At 33.5% G+C, this 20732-nt stretch overlaps 2 protein-coding genes across 10 annotated transcripts; both read right to left on the bottom strand.

Moving 5' to 3' along the window:
- Positions 1-367: 367 nt before the first annotated feature.
- Positions 368-6680, bottom strand: LOC140979899 (uncharacterized). Of its 2 annotated transcripts, none has more exons than XM_073445538.1 (5): positions 6521-6680; positions 3423-5463; positions 2300-2420; positions 1443-1502; positions 368-1368 (listed from the first exon to the last, which is right to left on the bottom strand). In XM_073445538.1, exons 2-5 carry the CDS (start codon positions 5363-5365, stop codon positions 484-486), a joined length of 3009 nt encoding a protein of 1002 aa, XP_073301639.1. In that variant the 5' UTR covers positions 5366-5463; positions 6521-6680; the 3' UTR covers positions 368-483. The 2 variants fall into 2 exon arrangements, with proteins under 2 accessions (XP_073301639.1, XP_073301640.1); XM_073445539.1 differs by having other exon boundaries at positions 6517-6674.
- Positions 6681-13488: 6808 nt separating this feature from the next.
- Positions 13489-19041, bottom strand: LOC140979896 (uncharacterized). Of its 8 annotated transcripts, none has more exons than XM_073445529.1 (3): positions 16432-19041; positions 14591-14949; positions 13489-13716 (listed from the first exon to the last, which is right to left on the bottom strand). In XM_073445529.1, the coding sequence occupies exon 1, from the start codon at positions 18745-18747 to the stop codon at positions 16570-16572; it is 2178 nt and encodes a 725-aa protein (XP_073301630.1). In that variant the 5' UTR covers positions 18748-19041; the 3' UTR covers positions 13489-13716; positions 14591-14949; positions 16432-16569. The 8 variants fall into 8 exon arrangements, with proteins under 8 accessions (XP_073301630.1, XP_073301636.1, XP_073301633.1 ...); XM_073445532.1 differs by lacking the exon at positions 13489-13716 and adding an exon at positions 13723-14214; XM_073445533.1 differs by lacking the exon at positions 13489-13716 and having other exon boundaries at positions 14436-14949; positions 16432-18809; positions 18917-19038.
- Between the last annotated feature and the right edge of the window lie 1691 nt (positions 19042-20732).

The following is a 20732-nucleotide window of genomic DNA, read 5'->3' as shown; positions in this document are numbered from 1 at the left end:
GATAGTCACTCATCAATATATTTGGTATAGCCAAGTGTTTTAATGCATGGTTATTCCCTGATTTGAATTTAATACCTTTGTGTGTAAACGAACTTGATAGTTGTAAATAAACAATTAGATCAGTGGGATAGCAGTAGCTGTTCTCTCATGGCTTTTTTCTGGGATTTGCCTGCATATTGTATGAGAAGGAAAAAGGGCTGATAGCTGGTGCTTCGCTGACATGTGTGCATGTGTTGTATTCATATGTTTTCTATATTCTTTATGAAGGTTATTGTCATAGTTATAGTCCTTCAGTGAAACGTCTCTCTCACAAAATTTATGAAATAGTGACGAAATTAATTAAAGCTTTGAACAAAAACCAGAAAGGTCAGAATAAACCAACAATTAAAACACATGTAGTCACCAAGCCAAGTCCTAAGACAAAATATATCATAAACTAAAACACAATTATATACAAGAAGTTATTTTGTTATCCTGTTTCAGTCAGTAACGCTTCCATCTCCCGTCACGTTGGGGCCCAGGGGGAAGCTGATGGGTCACCCACCCGCTGCTTGAAGGTGGCCCCTCCCATCCCCGAGGTGGTTGCTGGCTCGGCATGTCAACCATAAGTTGATTTGGATGGGCCACCTGCAACGGCTGCCTGTGGCTTTGAGCCACCGGATAGGTCTGGTTGTGCAGCTGATTTGGTAGTTGCGGCTGCCACTCAGGAATGTCATCATCATCGTCATTCCATCGTCTATCATCTACCATGCTCCTACTCGGTGCACTACCACCGCTTTGGCCATATTTTTTAATAAGCTCTCTAACTTGATCTACTGAACGATGAGCTGAATTCACATCACGATTATGCAAATCTTGTGGTGAAATCCGGCCCACGGATGGGTTCAAATGCCCAGCAAAATTGAATTCGGGCAAGTCATCATCAGCTTTCGCTGAGTCGGCAGAAGCTATCGGGCCAAACCCAGGTGGTACATCATCTTCCTCATCGGGTTGAGACATCATTGTGGAGGGTGCAACATAAGTTGAAGCGGATGCAAAAGCTCTAGTCTGTGCATTAACGTTAACTTTAACATTTGATGAATCTTGCATCTTCTTAGGAGAGTCGAGAGATTGTTTTTTCAAGCTGTGTTTGTTGTATGAAGATGAGTTATTAGGTGATACTATGTTGCTTTTATGAGCCCTTCTCCACACTACTACACCAATTAATAGTCCATTTTCGATAGGGATATCAGTCTCGGATTGTTTCTTGGGCATGTGTTCGTTAATCATATTGGTCATTCTTGAAGTCCGAGGGCATAGATAAAGCTCGACGCCAGCCGATGGTTCGGCATAACCTAGCCTCTCGTCCGCAGCAAATGAATCGATAGCCTTCATAAAGAATAGAATCACGTTCACAAAATGAAGTCGTAGCCCACATAAATTTATAATAATATGTATGTTACCTCAGAAAGACTGGTCTGGGGAGTCTCAGATGATTTGTCGCCCAAAACGAACTCCAGAACCTGAAGATAGAATAGTTTGATTAACGAATTCAAGAAGTAAAATGAAATTTATACGCAAGCGTCTACCTAACATTAATGCTTGAAGATGGATTCTTTACTTCTTTTTTTCACTTCCGAAAATAAAATTTAAAATTTAAGACGTCATTCACAAAGCATATTCCGAATTTTCACGTTTTAATTATATGATTCAATTATTGTATTAATTTCAACTATGTACGCGTCAGCAGCATTCGGAATTACCATGCCATCCATTGACAGTTTTAAATTGGATTGAAACTACGTCAAATAAGGATGGCCGTGTCCATATTTAGGTAAAAAAGCACAAAGCAGAAACAGAAAAAGAAAGAACGCCACCTGCTCCAACATTTTATATGATAATTTCTCTTCAAGGGACTTGTGTATCAAAGGATTTTGTTTGGTGAAACTGATAAACATTGTCAAAAGAAAGATCGCATCACCTCGCGTCCTAGTTCAAATTATTTGTGGCAAACACTTGTTTCCAACACACGAGGTTAACGTTATAATCTAATTTTTTCTTTTGCTTAAGCATATATTTCTTTTGATTATGCATAGAAAGGACGCAAGCTGGAGAAAAAATATTTATCCTGAACAACTAGCCATCTCGCAAATTTTTGATCCAAACTGCTATTGTACATCCACACAAATACGAGATAAACACCACTACACATAACCAATAAGAGGCCATGTGGACTAATACGAAAACATAAGGTCAAAGTTAAGAAAAACAGGCGGTACAGATTAGTTGTAGAGAAGAGGAAGAAGAGGCCTCGGTATACCATGACTGCACGAGTTCGAGACATAGGGAGCTCTCTAAGAAATTTTTCAAATGAGTCAAGTCTAACTCGTCCCTTGATCTCAAGAGAGGTGGGCCACTCCTTGGTAGATGTCTTCTCACCACTGTTGATAGAAAATGAATAAATGAGGGAAAGCAATGAGGTACATAAATACATCAACTTTCTTGATAACTTCAGACGAATTTTATGATCAAACATGCATATCAGGCAATACTGACGTATCTGCATGACAAACGTACAAACACAATGCAATTGGAGAAGTGAAAAAGAGAAGAATCTATTGTTCTAACAGTAACAGTTCACAATTTGTTCACCGAGAATCTAACACACAAAATTTGAACAAACTTGCACATTCTAGTAGTAAATCACAATTCCTTTACACCTCAACTAAAGATAGACCACAATATGAAGTCATCAACAATCTTCAGACACTACAAAAAGGATAAGAGTTCTAGGATGGGAACAAAGAGAACTCAACCAAAAGCTTAGCTTACTGTAAAGGAAAAGAGTAGTGTTACACAATCTAAGATTTAGAGTCTTGACTGGCTAGACTCGTTTCAAGTATCTTACACACATTAGGAAAATATAAAATATTTCAATTTAAAGGTTCTCATATTGTATCTTATATTTTATAATTAAGCTCTCAAACCATTTAGATCAAACGAGTTTAAGAGGAATAAAATTTGCGATAAAAGGACCGATAATAATGGATTTGAAGATAATTCAGAAAATAAAATAAGATTTAGATTATTTAGAATAGAACTTATAATATGACAAAAATAAATTGGTATGATCTCCACTCTTCTAAAAAGATTTTATAAGATCTTAACAGTTTTTACTATTATTATAAAATAAAATCGTGTTTAAGAGCTTTCATAACGAACTTTCAAATAACTTAGAAGCTTAGCCAAAAAGGCTCTTAATTCTACATTGTAAGTTAAAAAAGGGGTAAATATTTCATAGGTAACTGGAATCGCGCACAAATTACTTGCCAATTTACTTCATGCAATCTACGGTAAAACTCTAGAGTAGCACAGTCACATACAAATAACACAGCATGAATCAATGGTCATTATTTAGGCTGTCCACCAATAAAAAAGCAAACCTTTGAAATATGCCACCAACATTGATTGACGTTGATATATTTAGCTGAAGTATGCCCTTCCAGATGTAGTTAACCCTTGATGCATAACTAGGAAGAAATTTATGCCCTGCAGGATTCCCACTTGATTTCGCATTCATGACTTTGAGCTTCTTGACAACGTCTGAATTTTTGGGAGAAGCATCTCTTGGAGAAACTGAAGCATGATCAGGAGCCCGAGAGTTGACAACCTTGGGGCTTTCTTTCTGTGTCACAAGGGTCTTACGCACAGCGTCTGGAGATAAATTCTCAAAAGGAGGTTCAGAATTTAGAGACTCCATGAACTCATCCAGCGAAACAATTGGAGGTAGAAATTCTGCATCCTTCAATTCATCAACCATCATTCCTTGCATTAAATCAGTCCCATCAGTTGGAATGATCAGGCTACCTGAAAAATCTTGATTTTCTGAACTCTTCTGACCTGCAACATTTTCTTTATCTTTAGGACTTGCCACTGAAGGAGAACCAGTTTCAATCTTCTTTTGTGGATGAGGTTGTGTTAGTACAGTAGTTCCGCCAGAAACCTCAACAGAAACTCCATCATCACGCTCAATTTCTAATTGATATTCACCCTTGTGTGTTTTCTTAACCAAACGTCTAATATCAACTTCTGTATCAGGCAAAACTACCATTTGGGCCATCTCTTCTGCTTTTGCCATGCGCCACTCTGATAACTCCTTGGAAGCAAGCTCTTCTGCCGACATTGAGCATAATTTCTCGGGAGATATTTCACCTGACATGACCCGTTCTCTCAGTTCTGGGTTACTACGATCTTTCAAATTGAACAAAAGAGACCTGCCCTTCTCTTTGTACTTTTTGTTCACACCACCAAATAGTTTAAACAGTTCAGACTCGATTTTAACAGCCACATTCTCCGATGTTGGAATCTCTACAACACTCCTGTCACTGTGACCCATAATTTCCTCTTCAACAGGCTTGAGCTTTTCTGAATCTTGAACCTCCAGTCCTTCCCTCATCTGGACATCAAAGTCGAATGCCCAAGAAAGTCCATTTCCCTGTAAAAGGTCATCTTTAGGAAAGAAACTATCACCAAAAGGAATGTCCTCATCGGGTAAAATGGAGCCATACTGGAAATCCTGGAAAGCCTGATCATCATCCCCCCTGTTTCCACTTGTAAGAAGCATATCAGATAACACTCGACAATCATTGGTTGCACCAACTACATCTGATTCTTTTAATGAAAATTCCTCAGAAGTACAGCCCACGACAAGCCCTCTCGTAGCCAAATTGGATTCAGAAACTTTCGAATCCATAGGCATCTGATGTGTGTTAGGTGAATTAATTTGGTTTTCCTGGGTATTCAAAACCTTGTGTTCGTTCATATCTGCCAAAGATAGTGCAGCAGTTAAAGATTCCCTCATTTTGGACCTTACAGCTTCAGAGCCATCCTTGCCAGTTGTCGATTTGCTTTGCATCAGTTTTTTATCCACCAAAGGTTGAGCTCGCAAATCAGGAGCCCCCAACTTCGCCTGAATTGTTGAAGCTCTCCTTTGGGGTGCTGATGGCTGAAGAAGTCTTGTTGAACCAACATTAGCTCCCATGTGTGATGGGAGCTTGCCAGGCGGCAGCGGTTTCTGTGCAGTAGAATTGTTCATCAGAGGTTTCAGGTCAGCCTTTCGTTTAACTGGCAAAAATGCCTTGTCTCCAGATACATGACCTACCGTGTTCGATCCGCGATTATAACCTGCAATTGCATGATGTCCAACTTGGTTGTTTTGCATAACTGATGCATCGAACCCAGGATTATTTGGTACTTGCACCACCAAATCCATTTGCTCTTTTGATACGAAGAAACGATTTGATACAGGATTATTCGACACATAACCTACCATTTGCATTTGTATGTCTGATACTGGTAAGTTAAGAGAGCTAGACGAATGCTCCATCTAAATCACCTTCCAACGAGATCAGAAACAATGGCGACACAATGGACTGACTACTCAGCCAAAGATTATTTAAATTAGCTGATACTCCAAGAGTTTACCTGCACAGGCAAGATTCAAATGTCAATGGATAAAGTAAAAAAATAGAAAGCTTTTATCAGATATAAGTAATACATTTTTTCTTAGGATGACCCAACAAAGTGATCACATTATCAGTAATTTATGTGTTAAAGAACAAACAATCAGCATGGACAACATCCAGTCTTTCAGAAAAAAATGGGGTTAATAGCTATGACATACAGGAATCAGAAGTAAAAATAAATAAAGTAGTCAAACAATTGTCATATCAGGCAATAAGAACATAACGGCAAAAGATGTGACCAAAATAAACACAGTTCTATGAATGCAGCAACTTTAATAAAATGAAACCATAGAATCAATCTGTATCTATGGAGAAAAGTTCTCAAAGACACTAGACGAGAATGTAACCATCATCCTACAATGACAAAAATAGCTTCTTTGCACATACAACATCAAGGAAGAGAAAGTACAGAGCCAAACTAGGACACACATAGTACATAGATCTGAACATAGCGTCTCACCATTTAACCATCACAAACATGCACCATAAAAAGCAAATAAATAAATGATGAAGAAAAATGAAAGCCACGAACATGTAAAACAACCATTAACATTTGACAAATAATTTATCAAAAAAATCTGAATTTAATGTAAAAAGAGAAACAACCCACTTTCTCTGATTCAAACATCAGTGTACAGAAGCCAAAATTAAATTAACTACCCAAGCATAATTATTCTAAACTCGGATCTATTACACAGTAAAAAAAATTCTCCATACAACTAAACAAATAGCGATAGAAATCTTAAAATTTACTCGAATACCTACTTTCGATCATGTGAACATTCTTTGATTACCCAAAATAATTAAATTCGCGAGCCAAAGCAAAATTTAAAAAAAATGCCCAAAAAAATTCAATCTTTTCGAAACCTCAAATCACCACCTCGACCATTAAAAGAATCTTCTAATCCAAAACTATTGAAATCAAAATCAATTCAATGACACCAATCCGATAACACAACAAAATCCACAAACATAAAACCGCATCTATGAAACATGAACATAAGAATTTTACCGACCGATTGAAGAAAACTTGAAATCCACTAGTAAACAGCCATCAGACTGCCGACGCCACAGAAAAATGAAACCCTAGCAAAATCGGTGCACATATTTCCGCTTCGTAGTGTGTGTAGCGAATTTACATACAATTTTTGGGGCAATTTGTCCGGAACGCAAAATCGTGTGTACGTGTCTCATTAGTGACACGTTTATATGTGTGTTAACGTTGTTACTAAGAGTAACGACTTTTAACTTTAGCAGAAACAAGGATTACAAATTTTATTTTATAGATTTAACAAATTTATCATTTAAAAAAGATTATTTATTATTCATCATTGCCAAAATATTAAATAGTAAAACTCTTACTATCCTCCATTAATTATTAAATTATATTGTGTTTATAGATTAAGAAATAATATTCATATCTAACTTTAAAAAATAAAATTAGATATTTCAGAATGCTGATCAATTTAAGTCAAATTATGCCCCGAATATATAAGATGTATTTGTTTTTTAACTCTGAAAAAACAAACAAGTCTATAAATTTGGGACAAAGACAATAAGCAAAATCGTACAAATTAAGTTTAATTGATTTAAAATTTTTAAGATTATTCAAAATATTTGTGTAACGACTTTTGACTTTAGCCCAGAGAAACAAAGATTACAAATTCTATTTTATAGATTTACAACTTTTATTACAAAACAACTCTTAAAACTTTTGGGTTGTATTATTGTGTCTCTTAGTTGTATCATTTGATTCCAAAATGTATCTATATCAGTTATTTACTAAAAGTTGCATTGTTAATGGATGCATAATTCATGGAAAGACACATTCATTCACGGAAAGACACATTCATTCATGAAATGACACAACTCTCCATTACAATTTTTGTCTATCTATAAATATATGTTCCGCAATACAATATGATTGCTACATTATTGTATTGAAGAGTTTGTTGTATCTTGTGGGTAATTTGCTGTCAAAACTCATTAGCAAACTTAAAGAAGTGAGATTAAATAAAACCTTAAAAGAAAGTATTTCTAATACGCCTCAAACTCGAGTTTTTCTCTACATTACTTCGCATATTCAATGAAGTCATAGGTATATAATTGTCGAAGTAGACGTACGTGAAGTAATGGGGTACCATTTTACTTCGCATTATAACTGAATTCGTATCCAAGAAATTAGCGAAGTCTTTGCCGGTTCAAAGAGGGAAAACCGATCAGGAATTAGACCGATGCCGAAGTAAAACGTCTTTTACTTCATCGATTTCGTAAAGTACAAAAATAATAACTTATTTATAACTTCATAGTTTACATTGATTGACGAAGTAAATGTTTTATATATCTGAAAATAGAGCATCTCTCATCCCATGCCTTGCTTTGGTATTGTACAGTTTCACAAGTGCACTCAACTTTATGTAACGTTTATATCCATTGTACAACGGTTTCTGTGCTTCCTCCAAAAATTTCATAAACGCTTCTGGATTTTCTGTATAATTATCATATGCTGCCTCACACATATTAGCGGTTTCAAAGTCGTCATGATAAATATCAATTTGCTCTTGGTTGGTACTCAAATTTTTCAGCAAACTCACCATACCAAATCCAATTCACATAATTTTGACTAAAACCATGGAAATAAAGATGCTCTTGAATGAACTTAATCGATCCTTTTTTAATATTTATACATTTGCAACAAGGACAATGAATTAAATTGGGGTCGATATGGGGATACCGTAAATAATCTTTAATGAACTGTTCCACACCCTCCTCATATTGTTTGGACCTTCTATCCGAGTGAATCCAGGATTTATCCATTTCAATATAGCAAAATCCCAAAAAATGTAACGATAAATTTTTGTATTATTTACCGCTAGATGAAGGTTTTCTTCAAACTGCTTCAATGACTCTAACTTTCTTCAATTGTAGATTGGATCAAAACCTGAAAATATTACAATAAATAAGAAAAAGTTATACAATAAAACTGTGTAAAGCTATAGAATCCAACACTTAGGAGATCACACAGTTATTTGGGGCGTAAGGCGCACTAAAGCGCTAGGGTGCCTTGGAGCATGAGGCGCGAGGCGCGAGGCGAAGCGCACGCTTTATCGAAGTAAAGCGCATTTCACACAAATTTTAAAATTCAACATATATAAAGATAGATCAACAGATTATATTAAATACAATATATTAAAAGTTGGAAAAACATTTCATTAAATAATCCAATCATCAACAGGTTACGGGATTATACAAGATAGATCAAAAGTTGGAAAAACATTTCATTAAAAATCAAATAATTCTAGTTCATTCATAATTCTGATGAAGCACATCTACAACAAAAATTTCCTGCAACATGCTTGAATAAGGCTACTCACAGTTTTTGATGAAGCACACTAGCAGTCTAACACAGGTTGATGAAGCACATTAGCACAGGCCACAAAGAGAGATGCGCACCAGAAAAAGTTTGAGAGTTGAGACGTAGAGACTAGAGAAAGGCCGCAGCACGCAAAGTCGCATACACAGAGAGAAATTGAGAGGTCGCTAGGGAGAAAAACGCACACATGCAGGGCTTTTTAAAAAATAAAATAGGGATTCTGTTTGTTATTTGGCTTTAAACTTATTGGGCTTTAATTATATGTATAGAATCGTACCATAAATGGCTTTATTGATACAGGCGCATTTCAGCATAGGCGCGCCTAAGGCGTGCGCTTGATTAATGTATTGCGCCTGGGCGAGGCGCTCGCTTTTTATAACTATGGGAGATCATAGAAATAACAAACGATAAAGTAAATGATAAAAGTAACATTCAGATTCTCAATATCAACTTCAATAATGTCACTTGCATTTAGTTTCTTGAACACAAGAAACAAAAACGAAAGAATAATACCTATTAATGAAAATGAACAAACTTTGCTAAGTGTACATTTTAATCAAGAAAATTAGTACATAAAAATAAAAAACAATCAGCAGAAAAATAAGAATAAATGAAACGTGACTATTAATATCATGATTAACACCTGATTTTTTTTTTTGAAAGGGATTAACAACTGATTAAATTTGATTCTTTGTGAATTTATTTTTAAAGTTTAATTATATCTGATATATAGCTTAAAAAATCATATGTATCAATACAAACCACATTTAACATAGAAAATTACTATAATTTGCAGCTCGAGTAATCTTTTATAAATTGAAAGAGCCTACTTGAAAATTTGATGAAGAGGTAATGAATAATAGTTGCCAAAAAAACAGATATGCCTCTGTGTTCAAATTCAAAAAAGAATGGTTAAATATCCTGAAGTTCGTGTGATTTTAAAAGAGAACTCCAATAAAAGTCGATTGAAATGCATGATAGGTTTTCCTTTAAAAAAAACACCCTTTAGGATGCATAATAGTATGTGTTACAGCAATTTCAGAAATTATTAGTTTACCGATAACGAATAATGTTTACCACACAATCTTTCGTAAAACACACAATCTTTTGTAAATAGGTAAGACAAATTCTAACACATAGAGGCAACAATCTTCGACAAACCATCAACAAAATTAATTGGAAGGAAACAAAAATGAAACCAGCAACAAAAATCCGAAGTTACTAAAATGAAACCAGCAACAAAATCGAAACCCTTCAATCATAGAGGCAACAATCTTCGACAAACCAGCAACAAAATTAATTGGAAGGAAGTTACAAAAATGAAACCAGAAACAAAAACGAAAGCAGGCAACAATCATTGAGAAACGAGAAGTTACACAAAAAAATGAAATCTGGAAACACCCAAAATCGACGCCTTTCAAAACATATACCACAAGCATCGACAATCATCCAGAAATCAGCATAAATCCGAAGCAAACACCTAAAATGACAGACCTGAAGGGAAGCTGCTGAAGCGAAGGCTGAGGTCGCGCGAGGCTGAAAGGAAGGAAGTGTACGCGCGAGGCTGCTGAAGCGAAGGCTTAGGGTTATGGGTTGAATTTTGGACCTATGTGTGTATATATTAGACTTTTACAGTTGATAGACTAAATTTAAAAAGTGTCTTTTAATTCAGTAAATAAAATTAGAGTTTTAGTCTCCCTTCCAAATTAAATTAAATCTTTAAAATGTTATTTTATTTTATTTTTTTAAATTCGTGGCTCATTGGCTATTCCAGATTTTACAATTTAAAAATCGATAAAGATTAAAAGTTAACTATCGATTCATTATTTTACAAAGTAATTAAGAGAAATTAAAAATTAAATATGGTTATTTTTTTACTTCAGTAAATATAAATTTTATTTTTTTTAACATTTTACTTCATCAAAACTACTCCGTCGAAGTAAAATGTTACAAAAAAAATTAGAAGTGAAGCCCGTTTTTTAAATTTTGAAGTAAAAAATAATGTTTTACGTCGTCGATGTTATTACCGAAGTTGATCGTTATATACTACTTCATCATTAATAATCGCCGAAGTAACAAGTGGCTAAGTAAAAACCAAAAATTCTATTAGTGGTTTGAACCCGTTAGATCCGTCGAAAAATCATATTAATATTTTATTTTGATTTATATAATTTTTAATCAACAAATCATAATAAAAATAAACAAAGTAATTCAAATTAAAACTCTAATTACAAAATCAAATCAATCTAATAATTAATCAAATAATTTTTTTAAAGTTATTATTCGTCACCAATCATTGTAACACACACGAACATAGTTTTTATGCTAAGCTTTATCTATAAATAAATATCAAGAATGAGATTAAAAAAAATTAAATAAATTATATATTTGTTATATTATTATAAAAGTATCATTAAAAATGTATTTATTATTGCATCGTTTTGGGTTTTACAAATATAAAAATACACAAATAGATTACTAAATATATATAATGTATCATTAAAACCATAACAGGATGTGGATATGAGAAGGTCCTAATACATATACACGCAACCTATTTTTAATACTCATACCCGTCTTAGACGAGTCGACTCCGGGTTCGACTGTGACACTCCAATAATATTCTTGAAATTACTATGATTTTTCAGGCGTGATGATTTTGATAAAGATACCCGAACATAGATGAAATTTAATTTTTATAAATTTTATTATTATTTCATGGGTTAAAGTTTCAGAACATTTATTTTTAATTAAAAAAAAACATTTTAAGTATTGTTTAACATTTTTCTTGTAGCGCTAAAGTTAACATTTTTAAAAGGTAATAATTTATTAAAGTTTTCCAGCACTTTTATTAAAGGCTTTCAGCAGTTAAATTTTCTCAGCAACTTTAACATAAAATTTTAAAGATTCTTGTATCTTTGATTGATTCGTGTTTTTATTTAAAGGTTGTGATGCAATTTACGAAGTATCGATCGGTGATTTCATGTTACATTTTACGTCTTCAAGTAATTATGTATGCTTTGTCTGAAAATTGGATGTGAGCTATAATATTTCCGTCGAGCTACATCACCGAAATATTTGAACGGTTCCCAACCACGTTATGATTAATGTTTATGAAAATATATATAAAAGGGTAGATTTACTTATTTCATCGAACACCTATTTGTAAAAAAAAATGATGCATACCGATCGAAGCCTTCTAAATTAGTTTGAAGATGCCTTCATGAGTGCTTACTGGTCTAGCATCTTTATTATGGTTCTGGGAATATATAATGAAATTAAATTTTTTTTAAAAATATTTCAGAATATAATCTTTTTTTAATGAAAAAAGATTTCATCTGATGAGTAAAAAATTAATACAAAAATAACTTCACTGGACATCCTCAAGAGAGATACAAAATACATAACTGAAATCAACTACCTCCCTAGATGACTGTAGTACATTAATCGCATTTGATAGACAGCGAAGACATACAATTTTAATCTTCTTAATAGCTTCTTCAATACAAATAGTCTCATTTTCGAATATTGCTCAATTCTGCGTATTCCGGATCTGATAAATAGTAACAGCACACGCCAATAGCCACAACTTGTTAAGCATAGACTTCTCGGGATTCTTGGCTTTCAGAATATAATCTTACAAGTATGTTTGGCTTGAACCGAGAGTAGCGTGTTCTTGTTTGATGTCCTCTGCGACATGTGGTTAAGTGGGATTTTATTTTGTAAAAAATCAATCATAATAAGATTTGATTTCTATCGGGTAACATGCGAGTCTAATAGTGAAAATAATTTTAAAGGTTTTAATTATTTGTGACTAAGTTCTAACAAAATTCATTAAAATATTGTGCTCAAGTTCCACGATTTCGAAGAAAAAAATAATTCCTTTTTTTTATTCTCCTAGTTTCCACTCTTCATAATCATGCCAAGTTTGTGCTCGATGCACCCGCCCTTAGAAATGAATCAATGTACCATGTAAATATAGAAGTTTCAATAAACAAATATCAAGGTTCTAAAAAGCGTGAAGCGTCCCGAAGCGCAGATGTCGAGCTCCAAGCTTAAGCGAGATTAGCACGGACTTAAGCGTGATAAAGAGTTTTTTATCTTTAATATAATTGTAATTATCTCAAACAAATAAATAGATAAAATAATACATAAATATGATAAATTTAAGTCTGATACATTAATTCTCATATTTATAAAATCATAAAAATCACAAAATTACAATCTTTATTTGTTTTTGCAACTAGACCACATTAAAAAATACTAAATATTTGTCAAATCATTTTCAGACACGCTTAATCATAATTAAAATTAAAAAATAAACATCTAAATTATAAATTTAATTTATTATTTTAAAATAAAAAAAACATAACTTCAAAATAAAAAAATTAAAAATAAATATATGCGATTAATTGTGCTTAAGTACGCTTAATTAAACGTCTTAATTACGCTTAATTCGGTCAAACTGTAGTTTGACCGCTTTTTCCGCCTTCTTCGAAGCGGGACGTTTTTGTCGAGCTTCAAGCTTAAGCGGAGCTTTTTAGAACACTGACAAATATACCATCTTCAAAGAACGGTAATATGTATTTTCTAAACAACATAAATCCACCAAACTTAGCATAATGTCCTGGTTGATTCCTCCATGAAACAATAATTTTTTGTGAAAATCTATTAATCAATTGGAGAAAGTAAGACCAAGTAAATAGCAAGGAAGACCTTTAAATACGGTATTGCTGACCTTAGCATGTTCCATGTGCTTTAAAGCTTCCTCTTGAGAAGCAGAGTTCAGAAACAACTAATACAGCAAAGCCCAGCAGCAAGATGGTCCTTTTTTATCACCTAAAAACAGTTGACAATTATTAACTTAATACAAATCTATACAAAATCTGATATGACTGCCAGTTAAGAATCATATCAGAGAGAAAGAGAAACCTAGCATGCTACCATACGCTGATACGCATATGAATAGGTCTCTATAGAGAGAGAGGATATCTGAATTTCCGAAAGGAGACATTTAACGAATAATGTCTCACGAGGGTTTAGAAAAGTAGCCATTTAAGAATTAATTTTGTCGGCCATACAGAATGCTAATGCCCATCCCAGGCAGTCAAAAGAATAAGGAACCTCTTACAGCTATAAAATTCTAACAATTGAAAGTAATATGGTGCTCCTAGTGATATTACTCAGTTCAACACTTCTTTAACAAAGAACAATCTCTATCTATTGTTTAGATACTTCTAGGTCCTATTTCCGTTTTATTCCACCGAGTGATGTGGGTATATTCCTGATGATTCCAACATAAATGTAAATCACATATTGCTAACTCTTTTCTTCAAACTGGAAAAGTAAGTGAACAGATACCTCATTGAACAAAAACTCTAATTTACAGGTGCAAAAGAATAAGATCACAAGTGAAATGCATGTCCCAGACACATTTTAGTGGTGGGCATCTATCGATCTTTATTTTAATCCCTTATGGTCTATGGCTCCTTTCAAATTAGAAGTCATACATATGTCAGAAGCTGGGCTAGGTCTTCTGGTGGTGGGGTTTACGTAAATTATTTTTTAATAAAATTTATCTCTAAGAAATGGAAATGCGATGCAAATTCTGATGCATGGATTCATGAATACCAACTATAAATTTTCTAGAAATGTATTGCAACCAAAACAAGAAGTCAAAAAAGGGAAGTTGAACACAAAGAAATGTGCATACCTGGAACTTGTACAGATAATTGAAGTACTTGTGAGTTTCACGGTAGAGACAGATGTAGGCAACTGCTGAGCAGTGTGCTGATTCACGGACTGATCTTGTGACATGGAAATCCTTGACGATATCACTTCCTCTAGGACAGGAATGGGGTCATAATCAATGCACAGATCACATAAATCATCGATTGTTCCATAATCAGTTGTTAAAGGATCTGGTCGTTGAGAGGAAGAAGATGAAGTAACCACAACCAGGGAAAATGGCTGAGGTGGAGTAGGAACAGAATTGACAGGAAAAAACAACAGGCAAGCCTACTCATATCGGCCATGCCTAAATATAAAACTGAGCAAATGCTAACGAGCATACTACAATTGCAAAATATATGGTATCAAGGACCTATACATACTGACAGGTCGTAATATCCATGAAGTTGATTGAAAAAATAGCATACAGAGCACAGTCAAGAAGACAGGAAGTGAATCAAAGGTCAAAACACTGACATAGAACGTGGAAAAGATACACAGTAGGAAAGCTGAAGACAAACAGATTGAACACATACAGGCATTCAAAACAGATGAAAACAAGAATCAAAACCATTACTAATTAATTGACATTGATATGAGTAGACAAATAACTAGCACATCATGCTTGCTGCTTGAATTCCTCGAGTTGTTGCTATAAAAAATTAAATAATCCATGTCCAAATGAGTTGGAAATATTATCGATAAATTGGAGATGGATATTAAAGCCAGATGATAACAGTGATGTTCTAACTTAGAAAGCATGCAAGACGCGGTCCTAAGTAAGAAACAATGCCAAACAAAAAAGAAGAAGAGAGCCCAAATCACTCTAGAATGCCTTTAACACCAAGATATTAGGTCGTAACAAATCTGAACACTTCTTGTAAATATTTAATATAAAGACAGTGTTGTCTAAAGAATTCTTAGCACAAGGTCGGTCTCATTCAAGATAAGTCAGATTCCCTGACTATAACATTTTTTCTATGAAAGAACAGAAGACACAGAAACACAAAAATGTTAACCCTGGACGTTTAAAGTAATAAATGCTGGAGATATATTGGAAATGATAAGCTTTCCAATTGTAATATCTCCATTTCAAACCAACTAAACTAGAGGTCTCGGAAGCAAATAAAATAAATAAAAAAATCTATTCTTTTCAATTAATTATGTCATATATCTGAAGACCTAACTTGACTGACCATGTTAGTTTACTTCAAAGGTGAAGTCATTCGAGAGAGATCTATACGCAATTTTTGACGAGCTGCTCTGGAAAATTCAGTAAGAGAATAACACCACGACTTTTCACAGAACCAAATATAAACTGGGCTTAGTGAAATTACTGCTGATTTTCTGGATTGGTTTTCATTTAGAATTTGAATCACATGTTCCTCTCCTACATGTTCCAAACTTTGATACACTTTACTCAAACAAATCTCGTTTGCAAAAATTATTAAAAAGTCAATGTACTAAACACCATGCACGAATAAAATAAAATAAATAACAAACAAAATATTTGATTAATCTATTTTTAATTAAAAAATAATTAATATATTGTTTTAATCATTTATCGTTGTTGAGATACAATTTATTGTCGATTTCTTAAAAAAATAGATGAATTAAATGTTTTATCAATGATTAATCGTATTTTGTTCATACATGAAGTTTAGTACGTTTAATTTTTAATAATTTGTACAAATGGAGATTGTTTGAGCAAAGTGAATCAATGTCAATTAATTAATAATATCCAAACTATAGATTTGTTGATTTTTTAAGGATGTCACATTTCTGTTGAATATTGAAATACTTATAGAATGGAAATAAGATTACCTGTGTAAAACATTCCATTAATAATTCAGAAACTGCATCAGCCTCTGATACCTGCATCTCCAGCCCAACCATGATCTCAGTGAGATATCTGGAGGTTCCATAATGAAGGTTATAAATCCACCTTTTTGCAATCAACCATTACGTAATCTTTCCCACACGTCCATTCATATTGTCCAAGTTGCCACTCATGACAAGTTCAACAATTTTTAAAGCTCTAGGGTAATTCCTCATCCAACCATTTCTCGATGCTCTTTTCAAAATGCCAAATGAACCTTCATTTGGCTCACAGCCATCCATGGCCATATCTTTAAAAAGTATGATTATTTGCCAAAACATTCCTTTCTTGAACATTGCTTCCAGTATAGCATTGTAAATAAAAATATTAGCAGAAATCCCATTCTCAAGCAATTGGTCCCGAAGTTGAAGGGCAAGTGATATCTTACCTCCCCTACAAAGACTATAAATGAAGCAGCCATAGGTGCTAGCATCTGGTTTCAGATTCTGCCGATGCATATCCCTTGATAGTTCGTATAAGAGTAAATCATTGTCTTCCCGAACTGAAGCACGCATTAGAATATTATATGTAACTGTGTTGGGTGGAATCCCAATGCCTTTGACATAGTTGAATATTTTTTCTGCCATTCCAAGTAACCGATTCTTACATAGGCCAATAAGGAGAGTATTTAAGGTGACTGTATTTGGCGGAGGACCATCACTGACCATAGACTCTAACAGCTTCAAGCTTTCAGAGATTTGCCCAGTGGTACAGAAATACTGAATCAGACATGTCGAACTTACAACATCAAGTTTTATTCCTTCGAATTCCATCCTGTACAAAATCCGCCGTATCATGGATGAATTTCCCTGTTTACAAGCTGCAGACAAGATTGTATTGAAGGAAATCAAATCCGGTCCATTGGTAGGCCAGTTGGCACTGTCCAACAATTCTAGAGCTTCGTCGACTTTATTTTCCTTGCACAAACCTTTCAGAATTGTATTGTACGACACACTGGTTGGTTTAAATCCCTTCTCCATCATACTCTCCATCAGCAACAATGTTTCCCTCGAATTACCATGACAGCGTGTCGAATGCAGATATATATTGTAAACTACATCATCTATAGAAGAGCTCCTCGAAACAGTATCAACTAACAGCCTATTGGCAATCTCAACCTTGTCACTTTTCAGCATGCCTCCAGCCAAAGCAGAATAAGTAAACAAATCTGGAAAGAAACCCTTCTGATCAATAAGGCGAATAAGTTCACCTACTTCAACCACCCTACCTTGATGGCAAAGCTCACGGAGAACTATATTGTATGTAACCAAATCAGGAACACATCCTACCTTTTCCATTTTACCCACATACTTTAATGCCTTGTCAACTTTCCCGTCATCACAAAGAGACTTGATAACTATAGTGTAAGTTATAAGATGAGGCTTATAGTTATCATTTTCCATCTCATTTAAACAATTAAAGGCTTCGATCCACAGCCTTTCTTTACTAAAGCCATAAACTAGAGCAGTATACGAGCGAACAGTACATGCAATTCCTTTCTTTTTTAACCAGCCAAAAAAAGCCAATGCAAGGTAACTCTGCTCAGACTTGCACAAAGCCCATAATATATGATCGAAGAGACAGCCACATGGAAAGTATTCCTTCTCCAAAATTGCTAAGAAGAAAAAATATGCCTTTTGAACCATTCCAGCTTTACAAAGACCCCAAATCAAGGTACTTACATTGTAATAACTAGGAGTGTAATTGACATTCAACATAATCTCAAACACTATTACAGAATCTACGACATTTCCAACTTTCAGCAGCCTCCTCAACAATTTAGATATAACAGTGAAGGAAGGCAGAAACCCACAATTTATCATATCTTCAACAATTAAAATAGCATCTTTTAAACTACCAACAAATATAAGCCCGTTCAAAAGGGTGTTATACGTCAACAAATTCGGGGTTGGACCGAATCTTTTCATTCCAACATAAACCTCAGACAACTCATCAAGCACGACACTCCCCGATTTGAAATAACGATAAAAGATCCAATTGTAGTCGGAAACAGTTGGTTTCCCGTGCCTCGTGAAATTCAAAGTGTTGAGATCATTTATAATGCTACCTGTGGTTGCATGCTTCTGCGTTCTCTGTTGCTGTTCGGTGTAACTCAAATCCAACACCACATTATCATCTGATGATGAGTAAGCATCTTGTGCAGCACAACACAAAGTGGACAGACTCGTGAAAGGGGAGTAAGAACAAGATCTTTTTCCACTGAAGCTTTTTGGTGAAAAATACAGGAGGATAGAATACATTCTTGAACAAACCCAAGAATTTTGCAGCGTCCCAGTAAACCTGACTGGTAAACCCGTTTAATCTGCATAACATTAGCTAATTTCAAACACAAAAGTACACCAATCAACTGTAAATGAAATTAGATTTAACGCTTATAACGGTTAAAATTGGGAGAAGATGGTCATCTACACGCAATTTATTAAGTAATTATGAGGGATAAACATCTTGGTGTTCCGGTTCTGTTTTTTGTCCGCCAGTTTGGACTGGGAGGAAGATAAACCCTAGAGATAAACAAACAAAAGAGAAGACACTAAATTTAGAATGAAAATTTACGTTTTACCCTTGAGGTTTAATTAATACGACTTTGCCCCATAAATATTCAAGCTGCAATATGATTTTTAATTTTCACAAAAATTATGCGAGACTCTTTGCTCGACATGATTTATAAAAAAATATTATATTTTATATTTAAAATATCATTTTTTATTTTAAATATAAACCAGATTGATCGTTTTCCGTTTCATAAAATATCTACTCTTTAATTTTTATATATTATATAACACATACATATATATTCGTTTTCTGTTTCATAAAATACCTACTCTTTAATTTTTATATATTATATAACACACCGACACACACACGTATATATCCTTAAATGATTAATTCTTCTTTTTCTTTTTAACTTACAAGACTTGATAGTTTGTTTTTTTAGGAAAAATGAAATGTTAAAGGTAGAGAATCTTCAGGTTCAGCTAATAAATTTCTCTTATTTCAAAAAGCATTAATCAAATTCTAGTGGGAGAAGACTGAGAAGACTGAAGTTAATTCAGATTTTTTTTTTCTAGTTTCTACAATAAAATAAATATTATCATCTCATTTTTATTTATATTTTCATCATTTTTATAGACGAGTTTGATGAAAATTTCAATAATGCTTAAAAAATTTTCGTATCCACGCTGTCTTATAAATTTTTTCAATATTCCATGAGGTTCATTGATCTGGTTTATACTCAGAGTGAAAATCAATAATGTCTATTTGGACGTTTCACAAAATTGATTGGTGAAATTAATGTCTATTATATAAAATCAATAAATTCGTTCGTTTTACATATAACATATATATAGAATTTAACATATATATGTATACAAACACCGATAAATCAGCAGTACTCACAACATTTTCAAATGCATATGGATTTAGATAAATATTTGCAAGCGTACACTATTTCTACATAAATACTTCGAGAAATTCAGATATCAATTCCAACATTAATGAAATGGCTTTGTAAATGTCATTTAAAAACCGGGACAATTTATGGATTTGGTATAAAAAAATGGTAAATTTTCTTTAAATCTCCGAATACAAACTTGGGTTTAGAGTTGGTCCTGCCGAAGAAAAAATATTTCTACCCTCTCTTATTAAAAAAAATAAATCTTTGCACTTTCTAAGCTCACATATTTTTTCATGAAAAAAAATCAATACAAAACATTGAAAATATAATATTAATATGTGATATTTGAGTAACAATTATTACGTTAAAAAAAGTTTTGAGTATAAAATTGAAACAATTTTATTAATATCAATACTTACCATACATGTTCGGATATCAGTTTAAGCAAGTTTAGGTAAACAAATATTAAATCAACTTATTGATTTACATATTTATATGACAAAAACTTGTGTGAGACGGATATCTTATTTGGGTTATCCATGAAAAAGTATTATTTTTTATGCTAAGAGTATTACTTTTTATTGTGGATATCGGTAGGGTAGACCCGTCTCACAAAAGACCTATTCATTTATGATACCAGTTTATTCAAATTGGCTACAAAATCATGATTTACACTTTCAATTTTAGAGAGATGAAATGTAAAACACATATATGTAAAAAAAAATTTACTCCAAAAACCTGTTTATGTGATATATGAAAATAGTTGGTGCTGAAAATTAGTATATTTATATTATATATAATCAATTATTTGTACCTATTCTTCAAATTGGA

Source organism: Primulina huaijiensis, chromosome 6 (genome assembly GCF_012295235.1).
Source record: "Primulina huaijiensis isolate GDHJ02 chromosome 6, ASM1229523v2, whole genome shotgun sequence".
Lineage (NCBI taxonomy): Eukaryota > Viridiplantae > Streptophyta > Magnoliopsida > Lamiales > Gesneriaceae > Primulina > Primulina huaijiensis.
Note: the sequence above shows the minus strand (reverse complement) of the source record. Positions and strands in the feature narration are given on the sequence as shown.

Bases quoted from the DNA above. Each gene is read 5' to 3' on its own strand.
- LOC140979899 (XM_073445538.1), bottom strand. From the start codon at position 5,365: ATGGAGCATTCGTCTAGCTCTCTTAACTTACCAGTATCAGACATACAA. The intron at 1,503-2,299 runs GTATACCGAGGC...TTCTATCTTCAG, and splicing joins CTCGAACTCGTGCAGTCATG to GTTCTGGAGTTCGTTTTGGG. The intron at 1,369-1,442 runs GTAACATACATA...TTCTTTATGAAG, and splicing joins CCCAGACCAGTCTTTCTGAG to GCTATCGATTCATTTGCTGC.
- LOC140979896 (XM_073445529.1), bottom strand. From the start codon at position 18,747: ATGTATTCTATCCTCCTGTATTTTTCACCAAAAAGCTTCAGTGGAAAA.